The sequence below is a fragment of the Mirounga leonina genome, unplaced genomic scaffold (assembly GCF_011800145.1).
Source record: "Mirounga leonina isolate KUSES-001 unplaced genomic scaffold, KU_Mleo_1.0 Mir_115, whole genome shotgun sequence".
Lineage (NCBI taxonomy): Eukaryota > Metazoa > Chordata > Mammalia > Carnivora > Phocidae > Mirounga > Mirounga leonina.
In genome coordinates, this window is record NW_023270268.1 from 59641043 (window position 1) to 59666044 (window position 25002).

A 25002-nucleotide genomic window follows, 5' to 3' on the forward strand; every position below is an offset into this window, starting at 1 on the left:
CAGAGCCTACGCAAAGTATTCGGTACCCATATTACATCTCTTTAACATCTTAATATTCCTCTAAATTTCTGGAAATGTGACTCAAATTTCACTCCACTGTACTGTCATCCATCTATGATTCATAAATCATATGCTCTAACTTTGAAATGATGGATTACCTAATCAAACCTCCCAACCAGTGGAAGAATTCTCTGCAATATCCCTGTGAGAGAGTTACTCGGCTTCTGCTAGAGCATCACAAGAAATCCTTTGTCCCAAGGCAACCTTTTTCATTTTTAAAAAATAATTTACTTTGAAATACTTTCAGACTTACAGAAAAGTTGCTGGTATAATACAAAGAACTACCATCTCTCCTTCTGTGTTTCCCCGATTGTTAACACTCTGCCACATATGTGTGCTCAATCTAATATCTAATCTTTCTCTCCCTATTCCTCTCATATAGGTATAAAAAATATAAAAACTCATATACATTATATACATGTATTAGATACATATATATGGTATATGTGTATACACACATACATTATAATTAGTATTTTCTGAATCATTTGAGAGCAAGCTCTTTTTTAATCCCTCTTAAACATTTCTTTCTTCCTTCCTCCCTCCTTTTTCTTTTTTTTATCTTTTTTTCTTTCTTTTTCTTCCTCCCTCCCTCCCTACCTCCTTCCTTCTTCTTTCCCTTTCTCTGTCTCTGTCTCTATTTACAACCATAAATTCACACTGGTATCTCTAAACCCAATCTAAGATCTCCAGGTTCTTTCTCGTTTTCCTCTGAAATTTTATAAATATTTTCTATACAAGTGAGATACTTGCCTCTCATCTTCAATATATCCACTGATTTATTCATTTACTTACTCAGTATTGATTTGCTCAATGTAACCAACCTCTCTTCTATGCTGGCCATCTCCTCCACTTACCCTCTCTGCCTTTCTACCACCTAAATCCGTCTCCCACTGCCCAGTCCCAGGCTCTTGGATCCAGTGAGTATATCTCTGCTAGGTCTTCTCTCAGTTCCTCCTCCTTCTTTTCACAGCCAGGCACAAGCCTACCACCAGCTCCTTTGCACCAAGATGGGAAGGAGAGGGAAGATGAGACATCTCTTCCTGTTTTAGTAGGTATTAAGAAGCAGTTCTAGAATCTGCCTTCTGAAAATTGTGTCCACTGGTTCAACTGCTACTCTTTTTCTTCATGGCAGCTTTGAAATATTTGAGAATAGGTTATATCTCCCATGAAGCCTCTTTCTTATGCCAGATTTCCCCATTTCTTTACCTGTTCCTCTGCAACATGGTTTCCAGAGCCTCTATCAGTCTGATAATTCTCCAACATTTGTTGATTGATGTATGCAAATATAGATTTCTTTTATATCTTTCCCACATGTGATTGCCATTCAAGAGGAGAGAAAAGCAGTATACATAGAAGTCACAGTGCCTGACCAGGATGCACCTACATGTAGCTGGAATAGGCAGTGCCTTCTGAAAACCTTTCCTCCACCACCCTCTCCACCAACTAAAACATTTGCTTCACTGATTCTGGAAATTCTATTGCTGGGGCTCATTCCATTGACTCTATACTAGTAAAAAGAAGTGAAGAGAAAGTTGAAGCGCAGAACCATGGTCTTTGGAGTAAAACAGACCTGGGCTCCAGTCTCAACTCTGCCATGGACACTTGGGCATTCTTCTAACAGACCCAAATCTCAGATTTTAACCCTATAATAGATATATGATTCTTGGGAGGCTTAAACCAATGAAGTTTTGCCGTTGCTGAACAGAGTAGGTTCCTATATATTGTTATTTCCTTTACTTGTGTGTGTTATGGCAAAATTCTTCTTAAAATATCAATATTTTTGCAAGAACTCTTTAAAATGCAAATGTGTAGTAGATAATTAAAGTTATATGAATGAATTTATTAATTACTCCTACAGAACCCAATAAATAAAACAGCATAAGAATACTGGTTACCTGGTAGATGATGATATTTATAAAGAAAAATGGATCGAAAAAGTGAGGCATTGTTTCAGAACCAAACATTTCCTACTTGAGCTTCTACATAGAATGTGTCTTATATATAGTCTCAGTCTCTTTGATTTTTTTTTATTTCCAAGCATATTACCTCTTTGGTTGTGCTATGCCACTCAAGAATATGGTAAAACAAAACACAGGAGTAGAACATATGCAGTAATTTCTCAGTAAGTACATGTAAGAATAGATGTAAGTCTGTGAAAATAAATAGGAACAGCTGCTGCTGACAAGGTCTAACTGCATTATCAGAATCATTTAAAAGAAACTAGCTAGAGGGGCACCTGGGTGGCTCAGTCGGTTAAGCATCTGCCTTCGGCTCAGGTCATGATCCCAGGGTCCTGGCTCCCTACTCAGTGGGGAGTCTGCTTCTCCCTCTGCCTCTGCCTCTCCCCCATCCCATGCTCATGCTCTAATAAATAAAATCTTTTAAAAAAATTACAAAAAAACTAGAAAGTGTGTAAATATATGGAAATGGCTTTCTCAGTTAAGTCTATAGATAGTCACTGTGTTAGTGTTTTTCATATTTAACTTCAAGGCAGCTTTTACAATAAAAATTGATCAAAAATATTTGTCTATCAAAGCAACCAGAAGTGAAACTGGTTAAAATACATTGTTCTGAAAATGTACATTTTTACATAAGACCACTTGGGAATAAACGATGCCAGTTGTTATTGCCCCGTTTAGTCCAATCTATCTTTTATTAAGAATACACAGAGAGTGAAAGGTGATGGATAAAAGCAACATTAAGACATTGTCTGAAAACAAAACTTCCTGAAGTTTAAAAGTAAAGTAAAAGAAAGGCGCAGAATTCTGGATTTCTTATCCGCCTTCTATATTCATACTTCATGTGACAATGAAATATTTATTTCTCTTTCAATTATAACTGCTTCTTATTTCTTTTTATCTTCACTTCACTACTTGTTTCTTGACATAATTGCTTGGCTCTTCGTTCCCGATCCAGAATTTCTTTGGGGAACAGGTTTTTCTCATCAAATACAGCTTTCAAAGCTACAAAATGATGAAGAAAATGACATGGAAATTATACTTGGTAAGAGACCCAATTAAATGAAATAGTGGGGAGAAAATTCTCGTTTCAATTCATCCGAAAATTTGTAGGTTTCTAAAACCAAGGACGTATTTGGGGGAATTTTCTCTGAAGCTCCTGCTATTCCTTTACTTCATTTTAAATTAAAAAGCTAAATTTTAACAGAGTTTGTTCTATTAATGTATTTATATCCTGATAGAGATCCACCATTTCACAGTAGAAGACTAAAGAAGCTTGTGTTTCCCATTTTTGCTTTTTAATCTACTTAACAGCTATCAAAGACTCATAAAAAGCCAAGAACAAATTATTCTGTATTGAAATAAGACAATTAAAATAATCAAAACACAGTTTGGCTGTCTGCATGACTAAACAAGTGCATCTGCAATCACGTCCTTGTAAGAGACTTTGATCTGCAGGGATCTGTGGCTTCAGGAAAAAAAAGAGCCAAATTATCCCCATGAGTGGCTATATTATGCATCAGTGAGAAGTAGGAGGAAATTGTGCCATGCATTCAAGAAAATAATTTTGGCCTTTTGCTTAATTTTATCATTTCAACAAATGTTTACTGAATGTATATTATGCACAATGTTCTATGCTCAGGCGTAAGTGGGGCACAAATATGACTAAGTTGCAGGCTTTCTTCCAACTGGTAGAGAGTAGGAATAGTGCCCAAATAACCAAAATATCAAGGACAATAAGATACAGTTCTAAGAAAATATGAGCAACAGAAACTGTGGTGAAACATATCAAGAGACTATGAGAATAGGCAGAGATCAGAGGAAAAGCTTTAAGAATTAGACACTATTTGAGGTAGGTGTTGAAGTCAGGGTAGGATTTGAAATTGATAATAAGGACCATGGACGTGAGGAAGAGTTGGCAAGGCGGAAAGGAAATGTCAACTAGAGGGAACAAAGTAAATACAAGTGTGGAGAAACAAGAGCTACTATTCGGGTAATTCTGAATAATTCAATACAATGTGACCAAAGTTCAAAAATATAGAGAGAATGAGGTTAGAGCAGGAAAAAGGAACACTTTTTATGCCAAGCCCAAGGAATATGACATAAACTACATAAACGTTGAACAACTTCACAGTATCATGCCATCTTTATATATTTGGATTAAAAAAAAAACCCTCTCCACTTACCATACAAACATGATTGTATAAGTCAATATCTTTCCCCTTTTTCTCTTGGATGTTATACAAGAACAACTGGGAAAATGAGAAAAGTATAATTTGGCACACAGACTCCACGTGAGTAAAGCCCAAAGATAGAGGTAACCTAAAGCCTGCAAAATATGAAGACAGGCAGCCAAAGAGCTGACAGTGGAAAGAAGTTACACAAAATAAAGTGATGAGTATGGAAAGTGCAAGAAGGCCAGCAGCAACAGCATCTCAGAAAGTTCTAGCAAAAAAAAAAAAAATACTCACTAAAGGTGAGGGGCTCACCCTGAAGTACAAATGCTTTATGTTTCATTCATATCCATGGATGTAAACAGAGGTGAACAAGGCTGGAAGCAAAAGCCCTCTACAACACATCGTTGTGTCCAGAGAAATCGATAAGGCAGGACTACATAAAGAATCATGCACATGAGCCATTTTTTGCTAACAATAGTCTGCCCCTGCAGGTTGTAAAAATTGAAGGCCATTCCAATCCTATGTCACAAGCTCTCACCTAGGGACCTACTACAAATTTCAAGTCTAAAAAATCCAACTCATTAAGATTAACTAATTAAGAGAGGAAAGAAAAATTTAAAAAAAAACTGGCATAGCAGGGACACAGACGACTATAAGCAATATTATAAACAAAACAAAACAAATTTTAAAAAGAACAGAACTAATCAATACACAGACCACCACCAGAAAAATGTTGCCACTGGCCAGATATATATCGTTACTGAGCACTTTGTCACAAATTAAATTTTAAAACTTGAAAGAGCTCTTACCTCCATAAAGAAAGATCACAGAGCAGAAGTGAAAGAAGTCAGGAAATGGCACAACAGGAAGTGAGGAAAGTGAGCTAGCAGAACTCAGGAAAAATCCCTCAAGCGAGAATAGACTGTGGGGTAACAACGGGGAGCAGAGTTCACAAATGAGAAAAACAAATATAACAAGATGAAACGTAAGAGAAGAAGAGAGAGGAAAGTGATACTGGAAAAGAAATAGATCCAACAAACACAACAGATGAGTCCTTAAGAAAGAACACCAGAGCAGAATATTGGAAGGCATCATGTATGAAGTTTTCCTTAAATTAGAGACAATCTGACATATATAGGAAGGACATACTGTGGCACCAGGAGGAAGAGTCAGAATAGTCCAACAAAGCATATCTTAGTAAAATAATTAGACTTCAAAGACCATCACTTGGCAGCCAGACAAAATGATCAAGTCGCTCAAAAGGAGAAAAATGGATATCTTACATTAGCTATCTTCAGAGTAATGATCGATACCAGAAGACAGTAAAGCAACACCAACAAGGAAGCCAAGGAAAGAACGTGTGGGGTGTGGGTATGATACACGCCAAGCTGTGCCGCAAATTTAAAAGTTACAAATAGTTTCAACATGCGGGGAATTCGGGGACTAGTGTTTCTAAGAGAATTTTTGAGAAAATTACTACAAAATAAACTGATAAATGACTGAGGAAAATTTAGAAAAAGATTTAGTGGTGAGACCTGAATATTTTTAAACGTAGAAGTGAGATTAAAATAATACAGAGTTTAGGATAACAAAACAGAAGGTAGAAGCCGCATGCCTGACAATGTAGAAATGATACAATTAACAAAAACTGGAGGGGTAAGGGAGAAGAAGCTTCATTCATGATAAATCAGTGACAGTTAAGAGGCAAAGAACTTAAACCAACAAGTCAAGTAATAGCCGTCGAAGTAAATTTAACAAAATAAAATAAGCTAAAAGAAAGATCGAATTATTGGATAAAATTAGGTAGCACAAGAGGAGGAGAGGAATGAAGAAACATGCTCATTTTATCATCAGTCTGCATGAATGTAACAGTTACTGTTCTAGAAAACTGAAGGGCTAGAAGAATTATATAAACCTATGAGTATAAAGGTACCACTTAAGACCCTTCTGAAATAAAAGCAACAAAAAAATTACAGATCCAGTGAAAAATTTAAAAAATATATAAACAATATATGGCATAAAAGAGTGTGAGAAATACAACACCAAAATATCTAATATATTGATAAATTTAAATGTGCCCAATTTCATGATAAAAAAAACATTTTTTAGTTGGATCAAAAGCAAAACTCAACACACATCTAAAATGGAGCGATTCCAAAAATTTGAAATAGAACGATTGGATAAGCATAGCAAACAGATCCAAACCCAAAGAAAGCAGAGGTCAAAATCTAAAATCATCAATGCATACAGAAACACTCAGAAGATACAGATACACAGAAACTCGAAGAAGTGGGTGCCAGAAATAGATGATACTGGGAACTGGACAAGCCCATATCGCGGAAGGGAGGGAGACTTCTCACCAGATAATTTTTTATATGTTCTAATATTTGATTAGTGTGTATTTTGTTTTCTAGCAATAGGACAAAAATGAATAAACCTGGAACTACCTCTTAAGCAAAGCTACAAATGAAAATACTATGCATTTGCCTAATACCAGCAGTACAAGGTCTATGGATTTCCCTACATTAGCAGTTAATTCTGTCCCATATGACTTCAGATTAGCATTTGAGAATCACAAGGCATTCTGAATGCCTTAGAGCTCTCCTGAGATCCACTGTGAAAGGGAGACTGTTTCTTTTGAAATAAACTCTGTTTTACTGAGATATGTCTCTCAACTAGATGAGGAATTTTCATCATAACTGACTGGGTTTCAGGGCAGTGAAACCAATAACTAACTGTTAGGCCCTTGTATATCTAAAGAGAGTCAGTCTTACCTGAATAATTAATTTTTTTGAGTTAAAAAAACAGATGATAAAAAATTCATATACAGGGGCAGATCCCTGTTTCCTGGGCCCAAAGCTTACAATTTGGGGACCTCTCTAAAAATATACATATAAAATTACAAATACATAATTATTCATAAAAATAGCTATTTATTCAGGATGAGAAAATCAATCTCAGCAAACTATTGGAGTTTTGTAGCGTTGGATCCTTTTCTTCTGAGATCTCTCTTTGGAAAGGCACCTGAAATGCTTACCCAGAAATGCTTCCCGCTTGCAGTCTGGCTTCCACTTTTCCCCTGGAACACTAAAACACCCAGCAACTACTAATACTCACAAGGATCTTTGTAGATGAGGCCCATTAAGCAACCTTCTTGGCTTCATTGGCAAACTCTTTTATGTCACAAAAATTATGTCATTAACCTAACACCTTCTAAATGGATAATGGTAATCAATTCATCTTACTATTCAGAGTAACAACATCTGCTAGGTTAATGGCATAATGCTGTCATACGATAATGTGAGTGAGTCTGCAATGATTATGTGGTACATCTGAGAGATCATTAACCGTTTACTGAACTTGTTTCAGGTTATAAAGGAATGTCTTTAACCTTGCTGTGATAACTTGCTTTCTTGAAGTATTAACTGGCAAGGCTGAAGTTCCCAGTTATTCAACCAAACATTAATCTAGGTGTTGCTCTGGAGGGATTTTGCAGATGTAATTAAAGTCCCTAATCAATGGACTTCAAGTAAAAGAGATTATCCCAGATAATCTGGGTGAGCTAGACTTAATCAGTTGGAAGGTCTTAAAAGCAGGGCTGAGGCTTCCTGAAAAGAGGGAAAAAATTCCACCATTGGACAATAGGTTCCACTTGTACCCATGGAGTTTCATTCTGTCCTTTCCTGACTGTGGATGATAGCTTTAGCCTGTGCTCAGTCGGCCCATGATCTTCCCCTCCTGACTCAGCCCTCACAATCCCATAAGCAAATTCCTTGTCATAAATTTCAATATATGGCCCTGCTCATTCTGCTTCCCTGAACCCTGACTGATACACTTGCCATAAAGTACATTATTTACCTCAAGACAATTGTGAAGGGCAAAGTGTTCTCATTGAGACAAACTGGTGTGTCAAGGTTCTGGTGGTTTGTGACTAGAGTCTGTTAGATATTCCTTATAAAAAAAATTTATGTTTATTCAAATGTGTAGTTTATCTTAAAGCCCTCTCAATTCCTGCATAGATGTTATGTGGGACCTCAAGTCTCAAACTTCTTGTTTTCTGGGCCAACAACTTATAATCTTGGAGAGTAGTTCACTTAGAAGGGCTAGTAACAGCTAATGTATATGGCCTCTGAAGGCTTCCCTTCACTTAAACTCAAATCCTTTGTCCAGGCTACATGGCCCCACATGATCTGATCCCTATGCCCCCTCCAACCTCATCTTGTACTAGTTTGCATCTCTCTCATACTACCCCAGCAACAGTGACTTTCTTTCTAGCCCCAGAACACATCAACCCTGTTCTCAATTCAGTAGCTTTTACACTTCTGGACCTTGTCCTTGGAATATTCTGCCCCTAATACTTCATGAGACTGCTTTCTTATCTTTCAGGATTCAGATAAAAAATCAGAGGGACCTTCACTGATGCTCCCCTAGTCATGTCTTACCACATTATTGTGCTTTACTTTCTTCATACCTCTTATTAGTATCACCATCCAAACTTACCTTCTTCTAATTTATTATCTGTCTCTCCCTCAGGTGATAAATTCAACAAAAGGAAAGACCTTGTCTGCCATTATACCTCATATCCCCATAGCACCCAGCATTGCATCTGGTACATGAGAGGTATTCAAAAAATACATTTGTTGAATAAATGAGCAAATGAATGAAGATACCTCCAGGAATATGAAGGGGTGGCCCTACTCCTCAAACTTTGGAATTCTTGCATTCCAGAGACCTAAGGGCTCCATAATGGTGAAAGAAAGGTGGTTCTCCGTGTCATATATCCATCCACTTACCACAGCCCTTAAAAATCAACATCTAGCATTATCGGTAACCATTTACACTTACTATTTCCTACCTGGGAAAATACAACATTTATATATTTAAGTGATATCCATCACTTCGTTCTATAGCTGGCTTCCCAACAAGGTTTGTTATAATGATACCCAAAAGGTGTTTTAAAAGTAATGAAAATGAAAGACATGGTGGTCATGAAGCCATCAAAACATTTTCACTGAAATAAAATGATTCAGTGAACTTAGTAAAGCAAAGTTAATCTTTTGTCATCTGATGCGTCCCTTGTCCCCTGATTAGCAACCAACTGTATCAGACAAACAATAGTGGCAAAAACCTCACGAAGCATCCTAGCAAGAAAGGACTTGATGGCCATCTAAATATAGCACTGCAATGACCAGCTGTTGTTCATCAATGAATATACAGTATTCTGAAAACTTTCTAATTCACATCCTCTGTCCTATTTTATTCTAAGCCCTCTAGATAATTGCTTTTCAAAATTTTATGTGCGTAAGAATCACCCAGAAATCTTGTTAAAATGTAGATTCTGATTCAGTAGATCTGAGTTGGGGCCTGTGATGCTACATTTCTAACATGATCCCAGGTGGTGCCCATGCTCTTACTCACTGTCCACTGCCCACATCTTGACACCAAGTTTCTAATTCCTGAATCTAGACTCTAGAACAGTATTACCAAGTTGTCATTCAATTTCAGCCATCACTGAGCAACAATCAAGTAGCAAAGCAACAGGTTGTTGGCAAGGTGGTGAGGACTGGTCAAAATGCTTTAAGTCTTCTTATAACTCTTAAATAATTGTGGTCCAGGACCTGTTGAAACTTTTTTTTAAAGGCTCAATTTTTTTTTTAATTTCAGATTTTAATTTATTTGGGCTTTACATAAGAATAAAGACTCAATTTTTTAAGAACGGTTTTAGGTTTAAAACAAAGTTGAAAAGAAGGTACAAAAATTTCCCATATATCCCCTGCCTCTACACATGCATAGCCTCTCCCTTTATCAATATCACTCATCAGAACGGTATATTTTTTCCCAAGGATGAATCTATATTGATTCATCATAATTGCCCAAAGTACATAGTTTACCAACAGGTTCACTACCAGTGGTATACATTTTATAGGCTTGCCATATACTACATTACTACAAAAGAGTAATGGCATATATCCCTCATTGTCATGTCATATAGAGTATTTCCACTGTCCCCCAAAAATCCTCTGTGCTCTTCCTAGTCATCTCTTCTCCTCTTCTCTGGCAACCACTGACCCTTTTACCATAGTTTTGCCTTTTCCAGAATGTCATATAGTTGGGATCATCAGTATGTCCTTTTTCAAATTGGCTTCTTTCACCTAATAATATTTATTTAAGATTCCTCCACATGTCTTTTCATGGCTTAACAGCTCATTTCTTTTTAGTGTTGAATAATATTCCATTATCTGGATGTACCACAATTTATGTATACATTCACTTATTGAAGGACATCTTAGTTGCTTCCAAGTTTGGGTAATTATTGAATGAAGTTGCTTTAAACATCCATGCACAGGCTTCTGTTTGAACATAAATTTTCAATTCCTTTGGTTAAATACCAAGAAGCATGATTGTTGGATTATATGGTAAGAATATGCTTCCTTTTGTAAGAAACTGCCAACTGTCTTCCAAAGTGGCTGTACCATTTTGCATTCCCACCAGCAATGAATGAGGGTTCCTGTTGTTCCACATTGTCATTAGCATTTGGTGTTGTCAGTGTTCTGGATTTTGGCCATTCTAATAGGTGAGCAGTGATATCTCATTTTTGTTTTACTTTGCATTTCCCTGATGACATATGCGGAACATCTGTTGAACCTTTTAAAAAATGTTTTTCACATATTAATGATGTCTGTCTTGTGGGATCCAAATTTTGGGGTGTGTGTGTGTGTGTGTGTGTGTGTGTGTGACTTTCAAGATGATTTATGCTATCATATAAAGATAAAAATAATAGGAAGGAATTCCACTTTTAAGATGTTTCTGTTGTATGCTCATTCTTTAGTTATCTAAAATTTCCTGGAGTGCATCACATGTAACAGTTTCTCATTTCTTACTTAAAATGAATATAAATATATACATGCTTTCTTTTTGTATTTAAATTATTTATTCTAGTAAGAACTTTTCCATAAATATCAGTGATTTTCTTTCTTTATTGGTACTAGATTTAAGATTATATTCTAAAGTAAAGATACGGTAAGTTAGATTTTACTAAAAGTCTATGTGCATATTTTCACCTGTAGTTTAAGAACTATACAGAGAATTTTGTGTTGCAATGAAAACCACAAATTGTCAGATTCACCATTTTTTAATTATTTTGCCCCTCTTTGTAAATTGCAGGTTACCAATGGATACACAAACTCTGTCTCATCTGGTAGAGTTTTAATTGACTTTCTCTCCTTCTTGGAAACACCAGTTTTGGAACCTACCTGCAGACTGGATTGGAGATTATTAACATGAACAAATTGCCAATTCTTACAGATTCTTCCAGTTCCCTTCAGTATCTGACTACAATACTCCAAAGTAAGTTTCCCTAAAACTGAGAACCAAAACTTGACAGCTCAAATCCCTATCTAGACCCTACACTGCCTGCAGCTGTTCTTTTCTCTCGGGATCTCCAGGACCCAGAACAACTGACCTTTCTCACCAACTCACAATGCATGGTTCAACTGGTTTTACAGAAGCAACACCAACAAGAACCCTTGAGAGCCCACTTCTGAGACCCTGCTTTGTCCCCCCAGGAGGTTTATGATCACCTCTGGGTTGTTCCATGATGAGCAACATTCCTTCCTCTTGAACAAAAGTGGGGGGACTGACAATGTTGAACTTTACCTGAGCCCTGTACTCCTGGAAAGCAGAGACAGTTAAGAAATCCCTCTACTCTTTTGTATTTTGGAGACGGAAAACAGCAAAGGATGACTCTGCTCTCAGACTCTGAGATAAGACCCTCTGTACCCTTACCCAGAAGTCTACTAAGACTCATGGATTCACGAACCTGCCTCTGTAATGGCCCAAGCCCGCTTCCTTTTCTTTGAGAGTTTCTCTTTAACAAACACTCTCCCTATGAAATAGCCTGCAATAAAATCATCTCTTTAATTGTCCCACTCATTTTGTCTCTGGCAGAACAACAACAACAACAAGAACCAAACAATTCACCTGAGGTACCACTAATGCAGCATTTTCTCTACACTGGAAAATTTAAAGATTTTACAGATACAGTGTGAATGGGTTCTACGGAATTTGTTGGCGAAAACTGACCCAGAGACACTTGTAAGTCCTCGCCAGGTTTTTGAATAAGGCATATCAAAGAGGGGTTTCAAGCTGTTTGGGAACCCACAGGGAACAACTTGGAAGCTAAAGAGAGAGTATGAAAGATGTTTCAACTTGAAAGGAAAAGAGAGAGAATACAAGAGGACATTAAAAACCCAGTAGGTAAGACTAAAAAGTCACCAGGGGATTATAGAGTGTTTGAAAACTGTCCTGAGTTCCAAAGTGATAGTTTAGAATATTGAATGTAAGTCTGGCAGAATGCCCCTCATCATACGATTGCCAGATCACCTCCTGCACACTGTAATTAGGGGGATTGCAGAAGTGTATGTAAAATGCAGCACAAAGATTTAAAGTAGACTATTGTAATGAAAATGTGGAGGGGGGAATATGTTGGTAATTGAGTTTTTTTAAGTGCTCTTTTACAATAACATTTTTTTGGTTTAAATCCAGCAGCATCCTCCTAAAAAGGAGATGAACAATTTTCAATGAAAGCGATAAAAATGGGTAATACTATAGTAAAATGGCTGATTTCAGAAATAAGCATAAGAATAAGCTGCCTAGGTGATTCCTTCCCATTCAGTTTTCCCTCCTTTCCCCTCTGATCCTCTGTGCTGTTTTATTCCACATATGAGTGAAACCATATAATAATTGTCTTTCTCTGATTGACTTATTTCACTCAGCATGAGACAAACTATGAGAGACTCTCAACTATAGGGAACAAACTGAGGGTTGCTGGAGGGGAGGTGGCGGGGAAGGTTGGGGTAATGGGGTGATGTGATGAGCATTGGGTGTTATATGCAACTGAACTCTACATCTGAAATTAATGATGTGCAATATGTTGGCTAACTGAATTTTTATAAAGGCTGCCTAGGGAATATGATTTGAATGCTATTTGAACAAGGGCGATGACACTTAGAAATATTAACAACACGGACAACCAAATAACATGGACACTTCTCATGGAGGGCCCACCTCTTATTAGCTACGTGAGACTAGATAAGTTGCTTAAACTCTTTATGTCTGTGCCACAGATCCTTTACTCTATGCCAGAGTTCATGCCACAGACTCCTCCTGTAGAAAGTAAGGACAATAATAATTTCTATATCATAGAGCTATTTAGTGGAATAATAAGAATAAAATATTATCAATAAAGAAAAACGTATCAAATTCTTATTAGGTGTCAGGTTCTATGCTAAGGGCTTCACCTAAATTATTTCACTTAATTTTCACAGCAACATTATGGGGATGGTAACTAATATGATGCCCATTTTTAGTTGAAGAAACTAAGGTACAGGGAGTTTAATTGACCTGTTCAAAGTCATATAGCTAGCAAGTGGTAGAGTCTTGATTTGAAGCCAAGTGTATGCTTGAAATTTTGCCTTTATACCATTATTGCTTTGAGTCTCCCAAGTTTTATTCCCTTTATAAGTAGAAATTCTCCCAAAAGACAACCATAGCCATTGACACCTTATAACTTAATGGGAATACTGACTGCAAGTTCAAAAGATACAAAATAATGTAAAGGGCCAGGAGTGGGGGGGGGGGAAAGCATGAAAATACAGGTAAGATGATACTATGCCAGTTATCAATATATTGCCCCTCAGCTCCAAATCCATTCTTCACTGCTTGCTTTGGGATAATGGGCTGGAGCCCTGTAAATATCTTTTGCCAGCTGGTTGATGTTGATCCCTGTCACGAGAAGACACTAGAGGGACACTGGAGAGGTGGGTTTCTCTTCCAAGCAGGTGCCCCTTTCACCATGCTCCTGCAGTGCAGTTTCTCTAGCACTAGACTCCTATAGCATGATTCCCTGAGTACCAAGTCCTCACAGAGGCTTTTCCAGCTCCAGACTCCCATGATGCAAGCATGGCTACTCCAGAACCCAGAACTAGCAGCTTTCCTTGTCACCTGTCTGGCACCACCTGGTGAATGGCTTTCCTGCTTACCCAAGTGGAGGTCTGCCAGTGTGACTCCTCTCTGTGAACGGCCTCCCCTGTACTCTTTTGGTGTCTTTGTAGTGAGTTCAGAGATGCAGCACCTCCCTGTGAATGGCTTCCCATGTCACCCACGTTCTACCTGCGGCAGCTCGGCCCACCTCACCATCCAGTGAGACACGGATAAGCCCTCTCCCATGAGGTCTGGGTATCAGCCCTAGCTGGGATGGGCATCTTCCTTGGTCTCTCTCAGGTCTGAGGGTGTAGTGGCTGTTCTTTAAATCTGATATTCCTGTGTTCTTTAGAGTTCTCTTTACTTCCTACCAGCCAATTTTCTATAATACCCATATATTACATCTAAAATCAGAACAAGGAAATGAATTTAACAAGAAGACAAACTCTGAAACAGGCCTATACTTGCTCTTCAGTTACCACTCTTTCTTTGCTACTATAGTCAGTTTCTTGGAAAAGTGTGAGCTTTTCTTGGTTGATATCCCACAAGCACCTCCATCTCAACATATTTCAAAAACCAACTCTAAACCATCTCCTCCTCCTGTAGTTCCTCTCTTAATAATAGTCTCCTTTTTTGGACATAGTTTTCCAAGCTAGAAACCTGAGAGTTATACATGTGTTCACATCTCATCAGGGCACATAACCCTTTAAATTCGATCTTCTTAACATTTCTCAAATTAGTTACGTCCTTTCAAGGGACTCCTTATCTTTTTTTTTTTTTAAGATTTTATTTATTTATTTGACAGAGAGAGAGACACAGCGAGAGAGGGAACACAAGCAGGGGGAGCGGGAGAGGGAGAAGCAGGCTTCCCGCCGAGCAGGGGGCCCGATGCGGGGCTCGATCCTAGGACCCTGGGATCATGACCTGAGCTGAAGGCAGACGCTTAATGACTGAGCCACCCAGGCACCCCTAGGGTCTCCTTATCTTCAAAATAATAATAGATACCATTTAATGAATGTTTAGTTATGTACTATTCACTGTGCTAAAGTTAGCCCACACAACTTCAAAATCAGGCACTGTAAGCCCCATTTTATACGTGAGAAAGATGAGACTTAGTAGCTTATGTAATTTGTCCAAATATAAACAACTAGTGGAAGGCAAAGTAAGGATTCAAAAGCAGATAGCCAGCTGCAAACAACAAGCTCCCACTACTATAATATGCGGCCTTCCGTCCAGCCCCATTATAATGCATCTAATACACAGTTTCCAGAAAGCTTTCTAAAATGCAAAACTGGTCATGTCACTTTCCTGTTTTAAACATTTCAATAGAAATTTTGTTTCTGAATAGGATTTAATAGGTAGTGGTAAGTCATCTTTCTCATTGCACCAGACAGAAAAACAAAAACAGGTAAATTATAGAAATAATATTTTAAAACCTATCAGAGGGTGGTGGAAGCACCTGGAGATGGTAGAACCCTTCTTAGATGGGCTAAGATTGCCAAATATTTTCTTCCCTCTGTGGACTTATCATGTCTGGGCATTGCTAAGAAACAGGATTGCCATAGACAAAGAGGCCTTTCTAAGGGAAAGTGAAATCAGAAGAGTTTTGATGACTATGTAGGCTGGTGTAATATACTGGAATCTAGAGACATTCCATATGGCCAGTATTCCCCACAGGATGTTTTCTGAATGCTAGGGTGATAGAGACTGTGGATTGGACTGGAGAGGCAAAGTAATGTTTCCTGTAATCTTGCAGTACTTAGGAGACAATATACCAATAAAAGAAGAAGCTTAAAACAGACATTTGAAATCAGAAGTAGACTAAATCTAACTAAAGCTGTGACCAAGCACTGGCCAAGCTCAATTCCTAATTGAATTCGTGTGATCTGCCCTTCTTGTTCTCTGCCCAACTAAGGAAAGGGTAAACTATCTCTGGGAGAAAATAACATTAATTTTAGTATCTATAGATCTTATATATGTAATTTCTGTCATACAATTTAAAAATGTACAAAAATTACGAGACTTGTAAAGAAGAAGGAAAATATGGGGTGCCTGGGTGGCTCGGTCGTTAAGCGTCTGCCTTCGACTCAGGTCATGATCCCAGGGTCCTGGGATCGAGCCCCGCATTGGGCTCCCCACTCTGCGGGAAGCCTGCTTCTCCCTCTCCTACTCCCCCTGCTCGTGTTCCCTCTCTAGCTGTCTCACTCTCTGTCAAATAAATAAATAAAATCTTAAAAAAAAAAAAAAAAAGAAGAAGAAGAAGGAAAATGTGACCAGTAACCATGAGGGAAAAATAGACAGTAGAAGCAGACTCCAAGATCATTCAGGTATTGGTGTTAGCAGGCCAGAGCTTTAAAATTACTATTATAAATATATTAAAGAAAACAGAAAATTTGGACAAAATGGATGAAAACATGAATAATTTCAACTGAGAATTGGAATCTATATAAAAAGAGATTCAAATGGCACTCTAGAACTGAAAAAATATATATGTGAAATCTGAAATTGGGAACTGATCACATGAGTTTAAGAGCAGACTGGCAAAGACAGGATTAGTGAATGCAAAGACAAGTCAATATAAAGCACCCAAAATAAAGCCCAGAGAGTGAAATAAAATGGAAAGAAGAGAAGACTGTAAGAAACATTTACGATGTAAAGAATGTCTAACATATGCAGATTTGCAATCCCAAAAGGACAGGAGAGTGGGAATTGGAAAGAAACAATATTCAAAAAGATAATGGCTGAGAATTGTCCAAAATTGGAAAAAGATTTAGTTGAGAATTCCTATCAACCCCAAGCAATATAAATACTGAGAAACGTGTATTTATATCCATCATGATAAAACTGCTCAAAACGGATAAAAAGAAAAATCTTTAAAGGAGCCAGATTAAAAAAAAAAAAAAAAAAGATACTACATTCAAAGAAGTCACAACAATATATCAAGAGCTGAATTTTAAACAGGAATTATGGGAGCAAGGAAACAATGGGACACTATCTTTAAAAAGCTGAAAGGAAAAAAAAAAAAACAACAAAAAACCAACACTACTATTTAGAGTTTTAAACCCAGTAACAGTATCTTTCCAAAGCCAAATGAAATAAGTGCATTTTTCAGACACATAAAAGCTGGGGTAATTACTCACCAGCCGATCCACATTATAAGAAATCCTGCAAGACATTCTTCAAACTGAAGAAAAATAATCTCGGTAGAAGCCTACTATTAGAAGAAGGAATAAAGGGCACAGAAAAGAATATTGAAACCTCTGGAGCAATCACTAAAAGAATAATACAAAGAGATATAAAAACAGAAGAATTAATAGAAGAGATGAAATGGAGTAATTCAAAGTACTTGACTGAAACATTTCAATGGGTCTTCATTTCTGATAAAATAAATGCCAAGGGCTTTAGCATAGTACACTAGGTGTTCCATGATCTGGCCCCCATTTACCTATCTAGCCTTGATTCTCATCGTGCCCCTTCTAGAACCTAGTCACTTGGAACTACACGTAGCTCCCTTAGCACTCGTTACTCATACCACCTTACATTTGCATAAGCTACTCCTTTGCCAGAAATATCATCCCCCTTTTTTTCTTAACTGACTAACAGCAACTTGACTTTTAGTGTCTAGCTTGACCTAATAAGGTTTCTCCCAAAAAACCATCTATGAATCTCCCTGTGGTCCCACGGTAGCCAGTGCATATCTCTATCACAGCCCTGGGTGTAAAACATAATTATTCATTTCCTTACCTATTTTCCCCACTAGTCTTCAAGATCTTTGAAGGCTGGGCCTCCACATGTTAACTCTTTGTCTTCAGCCTCCAGCACAGGGGCCAGCCTGTGCACAGAGGCATTCAGTATCTACCTCAGAAAAGGCTAAACACATAAGTGAGTGAACATTATTGCAGTATCTGCAAGTTGAAGACTCTAGGATATTATACAAAGCCCGTTACAGTCCTCTGCCTTCCTCAAGACCTTTATTTCTAAAAAGCATACCAGTAGCTCAAACTCAACACATTCTAAACTCAACTCTACTCATGTGTGTCAGACTCACTTCCCTAACATCTCCCAGGGCAGCCAACTCGGAATCACGTGGACTTCTGCCCTACTTCATCCCTGATGTGCCTTTCCTTACACTATTTCCTTGATCTTGACTCCCTTCCTCCTCCTTCACCCTGCAGACTCCTGCCCTTCCTAAGTGTGTGACCACCACTCTGCATTGATTCCTATGCCCCAGTCACAATTCATCTGGCTTCTCCCTTGGTGCGCCCACGGAACATGGTGTCACATGTCATGCATTCCGTTGTCTTCAAAGTCTGCATCTGTCTCTCCCTTACATTGGTGGAACTTATTTAAAAAAATAAATAAATAACTGGTGGCGCCTGGGTGGCTCAGTCATTAAGCGTCTGCCTTCAGCTCAGGTCATGATCCCAGGGTCCTGGGATCGAGCCCCGCATTGGGCTCCCTGCTCGGCGGGAAGCCTGCTTCTCCCCCTCCCACTCCCCCTAATCGTGTTCCCTCTCTCACTGTGTCTCTCTCTGTCAAATAAATAAATAAAATCTTTAAAAATAATAATAATAATAACTATTTTCCCTTGCAGAGAAGGCAGGTAAGTGAAAATACTGAAAAGAGAGCAAAGGATGAAAAGCTGAAGAAGAAAATTAAAAAAAAAAAAAAACAGAACTGTGGAAATTACGGGAAAAAATTATATTGCAAAATCCAGGAGAAAAAACATTTCTTTGAAAATGTGTTAGAGTATTTCAGTATGTCCATCCAGCCATCTACCCCCAGCCCCCATCTCTCCACAAGCACATCCACCTGCCTGTAAGGAAGAATTCTCCCGCTGCAGACTGTACAAGGCTCCTCACAGGAGCTCAGGAGCTTACACCACTGAGGAGAGGTGTTTGCTGCCCTCACTGTTGACCTCTCCCACCTTCTTGCTCCCCAGCGTTTGCATACTCCCTGTCTTCTATTTCTCTTCTCTCAGTTCTGATTGCTCCATCTTGATTTCCTCCCCTGGGCATGTTCTATGTCCCTACTGTCTTTTTTTTTTTTTTTTTTTTAAGATTTTATTTATTTATTTGAGACAGAGAGAGAAAGGGATGGGGAGGGGCAGAGGGAGAGGGAGAGGTAGGCTTCCCGCCTAGCAGGGAGCCTGATGCGGGGCTCAATCCCCATGACCCTGGGATCATGACCTGAGCCAAAGGCAGATGCTTAACAACTGAGCCACCCAGGTGCCCCTATGTCTCTACTGTCTTTACACTTTGTCCTGGCTCTGTGGATCTTTTCTTACTGTCTGTTCCCCAGATCTCTTCTGTCTGTGACTCAAGAGGATAAGATAAGTACTTCCCACATTTATTTTTAAAAGATGAATCATCCTGGGTGGGGGAAAAATTAGGATGACAGACTGAAAGCCCTGTCAGATGCATAAATGGTTATATAGAGCCCCGAAATTTATGGATTCATGGTTTTAAAAGAAATGAGCAGAAACCATTAGATGACCCTCATGAGACCAAATAAATGATTATAAGTTTAGAAAAGAAAAACTCTTGAGTAAAGGCAAAAGAAAGCTGAGAATAATTAGACTGGAAACTATGGCAATGAGGAATGACAGCTGTACCTTGCTCCCAAGTGGAATTTCAAAAAAAAAAAAAAAAAAAAAAAAGTTGACCAACTGTTCTCCTTTCCCGGAGGGAACCAAGTGAAGACAAGAGGCTGAAACTTCCTCCAGTGTGGACATACAGAAACACCTCCCTCCTGCAAGGGTTATTATTTCTCTCAAGGATGATGTTGAACCCTCATCTCTGAGGATTTGAAAAGTTCAGAAACCACAGATCTCAGATGGTTCAAGTGTAGTTCTGATTTTTTGACTGTGACAAGTTGGAAATATGCACTTTTCATTAATTATTTTAAATGAGTTCCCTGCAGTGTCCATATGTTCTCTGAGTGCCTCACTGAGATTCAGGTTGTGCTTCGTGCACTCCCATAGGGCCCCTCCATGCGGGTAGGATTTCTGTACAGACCCTGTTCTTCAAATCCTTAACAACTTGGAAGCCTATAACCATCTGAAAAAGAGAACATTCTTCTGCACACCTTGTTTCTGAACCTTCAGAGACCATTCACTTCTATTTTTCTAAGCTAAGCTTTCTTGTCCTTTCATTATCTAAGCCTGGCACTGCAGCTGGGAGTCTCTAATACAATGCACATTAAGTAGCCTCTATTTATAGTGTTCCATCTGAAAAGAACAAAGACCAGATTGTCAGAGACCCTGTTCTCAAGCAGTCTTAGGATAGCTCTGTCTCTGGTATCAGTTTTGAAAACGAAGATTATTTGGGGGAAGGGGTTCTCATCCATGGCAGGCTCAGACTGTATATTCATGGCATTCTGACTTCAAAAAAGTGACAAGATGAAAATATTCTTTTAATGTATTCCAGCCTGTTGGCTGCCCTTTTTGAGAGCACAGATCAGCAGCTGAGCTATAAATCTTAACAGTCAAACCACGCTTCCTTCCATGGCAACCTACAAGGCAAACGTATTACTCCCATGCTCTCCGGCTCTGGTTTTTTGTTTTTTGTTTTTTGTTTTTTTTTTGAGTGGTTGAGTTTAACAGGGAGAGAGAACTAGAGGGGATGGTGGCTGAGGACTCACTTTCAGAGAGCAATGGAAGCTCTGGAATTCGGGAACACTCCTCCTCTGGCTTTTCCCTAAAGTACGTCTCCAGGTCCAGAAGAAAAGCTGGTTTCTTCACTTCAGGCAGCTCTTTCAGGGCTCCGATGCTTAATGACCTAAATGCACCTTCGTAACAGTAGGTTTTAGGGCAGGCTAGGAAAAAAGCACAGTGTCATTAATTCCTCAGAAGGAGCTAGCACATTTCCAAGTTAACTTTTGAAAATTTAACCTTCCTGTTCCTCAGCTGCTACAGCTGCAGCGATCAGCAGACCCTATAAACACAGCTGTTCGTGATAAATCCGCGGCCCTTTGATTCAAAGGGACCAAAAGGAACTCAAGGCTCCCCTTTCATTTATTTTTTATTTTGTATTCTTTTGCTATTTTCCCTTGAAAATGTGTATTTTACAGCGTTGGAAAAGCTCCAGTTTCTCTTTTATCTATCAGGAAACTGCATCTTTTGTAAGATGGAATCTTGTTTTTAGCATTTGACAACATATCGGAAATTTTGAATTTGCAGGTACTTTTTAATTTCGCTAACATGTAACCCATTGTATTGAAGATGCACGCAATGAGATGATGAAAAGGAAAGCTTGTTTGTTCATGCACTTAAAAGCAAAGTCTTGGACAATGGGGAAAAGTTTTCTTTTTGCTTCATGGCATAAAATGGAAAAAGCTTCACTCAAGATGTGATATTAGGTTTGTTTCATTGTTAGCCCTGCAAAGGTAGGGACTGTGCTTTTGTCATCGTGGTGGCTCAGTATCTAAGGAAAGTGAACCAATACATATTCAGCACTCACTATGGGACAAGTCATGTGCTGTCAGTGGTTCTCAAATGTAACCAGGCTTCGCAATCCCCTGGAGGGTTTGTTAAATCATACCCTGCTATACATCCTTCCCATTTCCGATTTAGTAGGGTAGGGATGGGCCCCAGAATGTACACTTCTAGGTTCCAGGTGATGCTCATTCTGCTGGCCATGGAACATACTTTAAGAATCAATGTGTTACGTTAAACCAAAGGAGAAATATTCACAACCTGTAAAAGTATCATTATGCCCTTCTGACAGATGAGGAAATTGAGGCTGAAGATACTTTAATAACTTGCCTGAATTTGGCTATCTAGCACATAGCAACTTGCACTTAAGCTCAAGTATGTTTCACTCCAAAGGTCATGCTCCAAGGTATAATAGTAATAACAATAACATTAGTAATTAGTAATTGTATCAAGTTTCCGTAAAATGCCAGGCACTGTTGTAAGTACTTTACACATATTATCTCATGTAATCTTACAAAAAGCCTATGGAGTAGATTAGTTTATAAATGTGCATTGCAGGGCGCCTGGGTGGCTCATGGTTAAGCATCTGCCTTCGGCTCAGGTCATGATCTCCAGGTCCTGGGATCGAGTCCCACGTCAGGCTCCCAGCTCAGCGGGGAGTCTGCTTCTCCCTCTGCCTCTCCCCCTGCTTATGCTTTCTCTGTCTCTTTCAAATGAATAAATAAAATCTTTTAAAAAAATAAATTAGGGCGCCTGGGTGGCTCAGTCATTAAGCGTCTGCCTTCGGCTCAGGTCATGATCCAGGGTCCTGGGATTGAGCCCCGCATTGGGCTCCCTGCTCGGCGGGAAGCCTGCTTCTCCCTCTCCCACTCCCCCTGCTTGTGTTCCCTCTCTCGCTGTCTCTCTCTCTGTCAAATAAATAAGTAAATAAATCCTTAAAAATAAATAAATAAAAATTAAAAATTAAAAATGCATTGAATATTAAATAATGATGTACATTTTGGCAGCAAAATTTCAGTAGAAATTCTAAAATTAACGTATCTACTCTACAAAACTACAGCTACCTCTTGGACGTAAGTTTTTTTGTTTTTTGTTTTTTTAAGATTTTATTTATTTATTTGACACAGAGAGACAGCAAGAGCAGGAACACAAGCAGGGGGAGTGGGAGAGGGAGAAGCAGGCTTCCCGCCGAGCAGGGAGCCCAATGCGGGGCTCAATCCCAGGACCCTGGATCATGACCTGAGCTGAAGGCAGACGCTTAACGACTGAGCCACCCAGGCGCCCTCTTGGACATAAGTTTAAACAAGACTGGCAATGAGTGAAATATTTTCATATGATGGAGTTTGGGGAATTATTCTCACCACACTTCTGTTTTTTAAGATTTGTTTATTTGTTTGAGAGAGAGAGTATGAGCGTGTGTAGAGTGGCAGAGGGTGAGAATCCTCAAGCAGACCCCCCCACCCCCCAAGCCTGACTCAGGGCTGGATCTCATGACCCTGAGATCATGACCTGAGCTGAAATCAATAGTCAAATGCTTAACCAACTGAGCCACCCAGGAGCCCCTCTTAGTACACCTCTAAACAATACCTTTCAGTATGATAACAATTCTTTTGTTTCAGTTACTTTTGTTTTATAATTTTTTTTCTGGTTAGCCCAAACTAAACTCGGATTGGGCTTCCTTAGAGCAAAAATAGTTTTTATTCATTTTCATCTCTTCAACATTTACGGGAGAGAATTGACGTTCTGTGCTAACCCTATTTTGGAAGCTATAATGGGCACTTTACGTGTGTTTTCTGGCTTAGACCTTATACTTCTGCCATTTATATGCTGTGCAGCCTCGGACAAATCACTGATGTCTCTGAGCTTCACTTTCCTCCTTTGTTAAACAGAGGCTCTTACCTTCACATTTATTAAGGAATACCAGCATTCCTGGCACACAGAGTAGCTATTTGTCATATTCATACCAATCTATAAAATACTATAAAGATATGTCAAGAGTGATTACTTACTGGGTGATTTTTGCATAACTTCACCATTGTAAAGGTTATGTGTTTTTTTCCTGAAGATATTTCTTTCCTTATATTTTATACCTAAATTTATGACTTCTGATGGTCTGACACTGGAAGAAAATAATATATGATAAAATAAAATATCAGCCACGAATAGGCACTTTCAAGCTTTAAATACATATCTTACTTTGACAAAAGAAAATAAACAAAGAAACAAAAAAACCCAACCAGACAAACAAAAAAGCCCTCTCTACTGTGGACCTAATTGATGACATTTGTTTATACTAATCAGGCTGTATCTTTGAAGAAAATGGCTGCTAACCAGATGATGATATAAAAAGGTAAGAGCCAGAGAGGCCAAGAGGCTAGTTAAGCTAAGATTCCCATAGTAACTGGAAAGTCAGAGAAAAAATTATGCAGAAGAAAATTTCACAGAAGCACACACTATTCTTGCCCTGTGTATAAATTAAATGGGCTAACTAGTGGTATGTGTCAAAAACTTATCCAGTGTGAGGCCTGGATCTTCACTTATGGTATCCAAAATGCAAAAAAAAGTTCAGTATTTTTGAGGCTTATCATATGAATCTATAGGAAAACTTCAGATTAGCTTGAATCCATGGAAAAACTGTTATCATTAAAACAGAGGGAGTGAAATCATTATATAGCTGTACATAATTCTTGTCAGAAAACAGGAAATGGTCTCAACTATATTTAACGTTCACTGCACAGACCTCTACCTCGACAACGACAAGTTGTGTTGTCCAAAATCGTTATTATTCTCTTGGATGCATCAGGTCAGAAAACACACCCATTTTTCACACAATTAATGGGAGCCCTGGGGCCTACCCTCTCCCTGCTGCCTCCCTTCCTTGCATCTGTTAGCCCTCCTGCTGATTGTTCTCCCATCCCGTAACTTTTATTCGCAGTTCTGCTGCCTCCAGAGTAGCTGGAGAACCTCTAGAGGTTTCCTATACTCTCAGCCCCAATTTCCTGCTTTACACAATGAGATTCTCACTGTGGTTTTAAAGGAGAGGAGATGGATGGCTGTTTGGCGATGTGCCTAATAAAAAACACTATTCAATAAATGTTCATTTCCCTCCTTCCTTTCCCTCTGCTCTATTTGGACTGTATTTCCCAAACTCAAGAGTTTAAAATATCAATACAAGTGAAATTAAGTCAATGTATCTCAAAGTTAATATTGTGTGCTATTTATATAGCTTTAAATAGCAATTTATTGATTGCTTTTTTATACATAAATAAACTTTTCATTTTAGAGTTATTTTAGATTGACAGAAAACTTGTGAAGATAACATAGCACAGAGTTTTCTGGTATATCCCCTCACCCAGCTGTCCCTATTGTTAATTACTATTTATCACAA

The 25002-nt window shown here is 38.5% G+C and overlaps 1 protein-coding gene across 1 annotated transcript in view; it reads right to left on the bottom strand.

The window, feature by feature from the left end:
• Positions 1-2636: 2636 nt before the first annotated feature.
• Positions 2637-25002, bottom strand: part of WDR49 (WD repeat domain 49) — a 143395-nt gene continuing 121029 nt past the window's right edge. The window contains exons 18-20 of the mRNA XM_034998459.1: positions 23624-23727; positions 20822-20995; positions 2637-3026 (exon numbers count right to left, since the gene is read on the bottom strand). Coding sequence (XP_034854350.1) covers positions 2896-3026; positions 20822-20995; positions 23624-23727 — 409 coding nt within the window. The 3' untranslated portion in view covers positions 2637-2895. The remainder of the gene's footprint in view (positions 3027-20821; positions 20996-23623; positions 23728-25002) is intronic.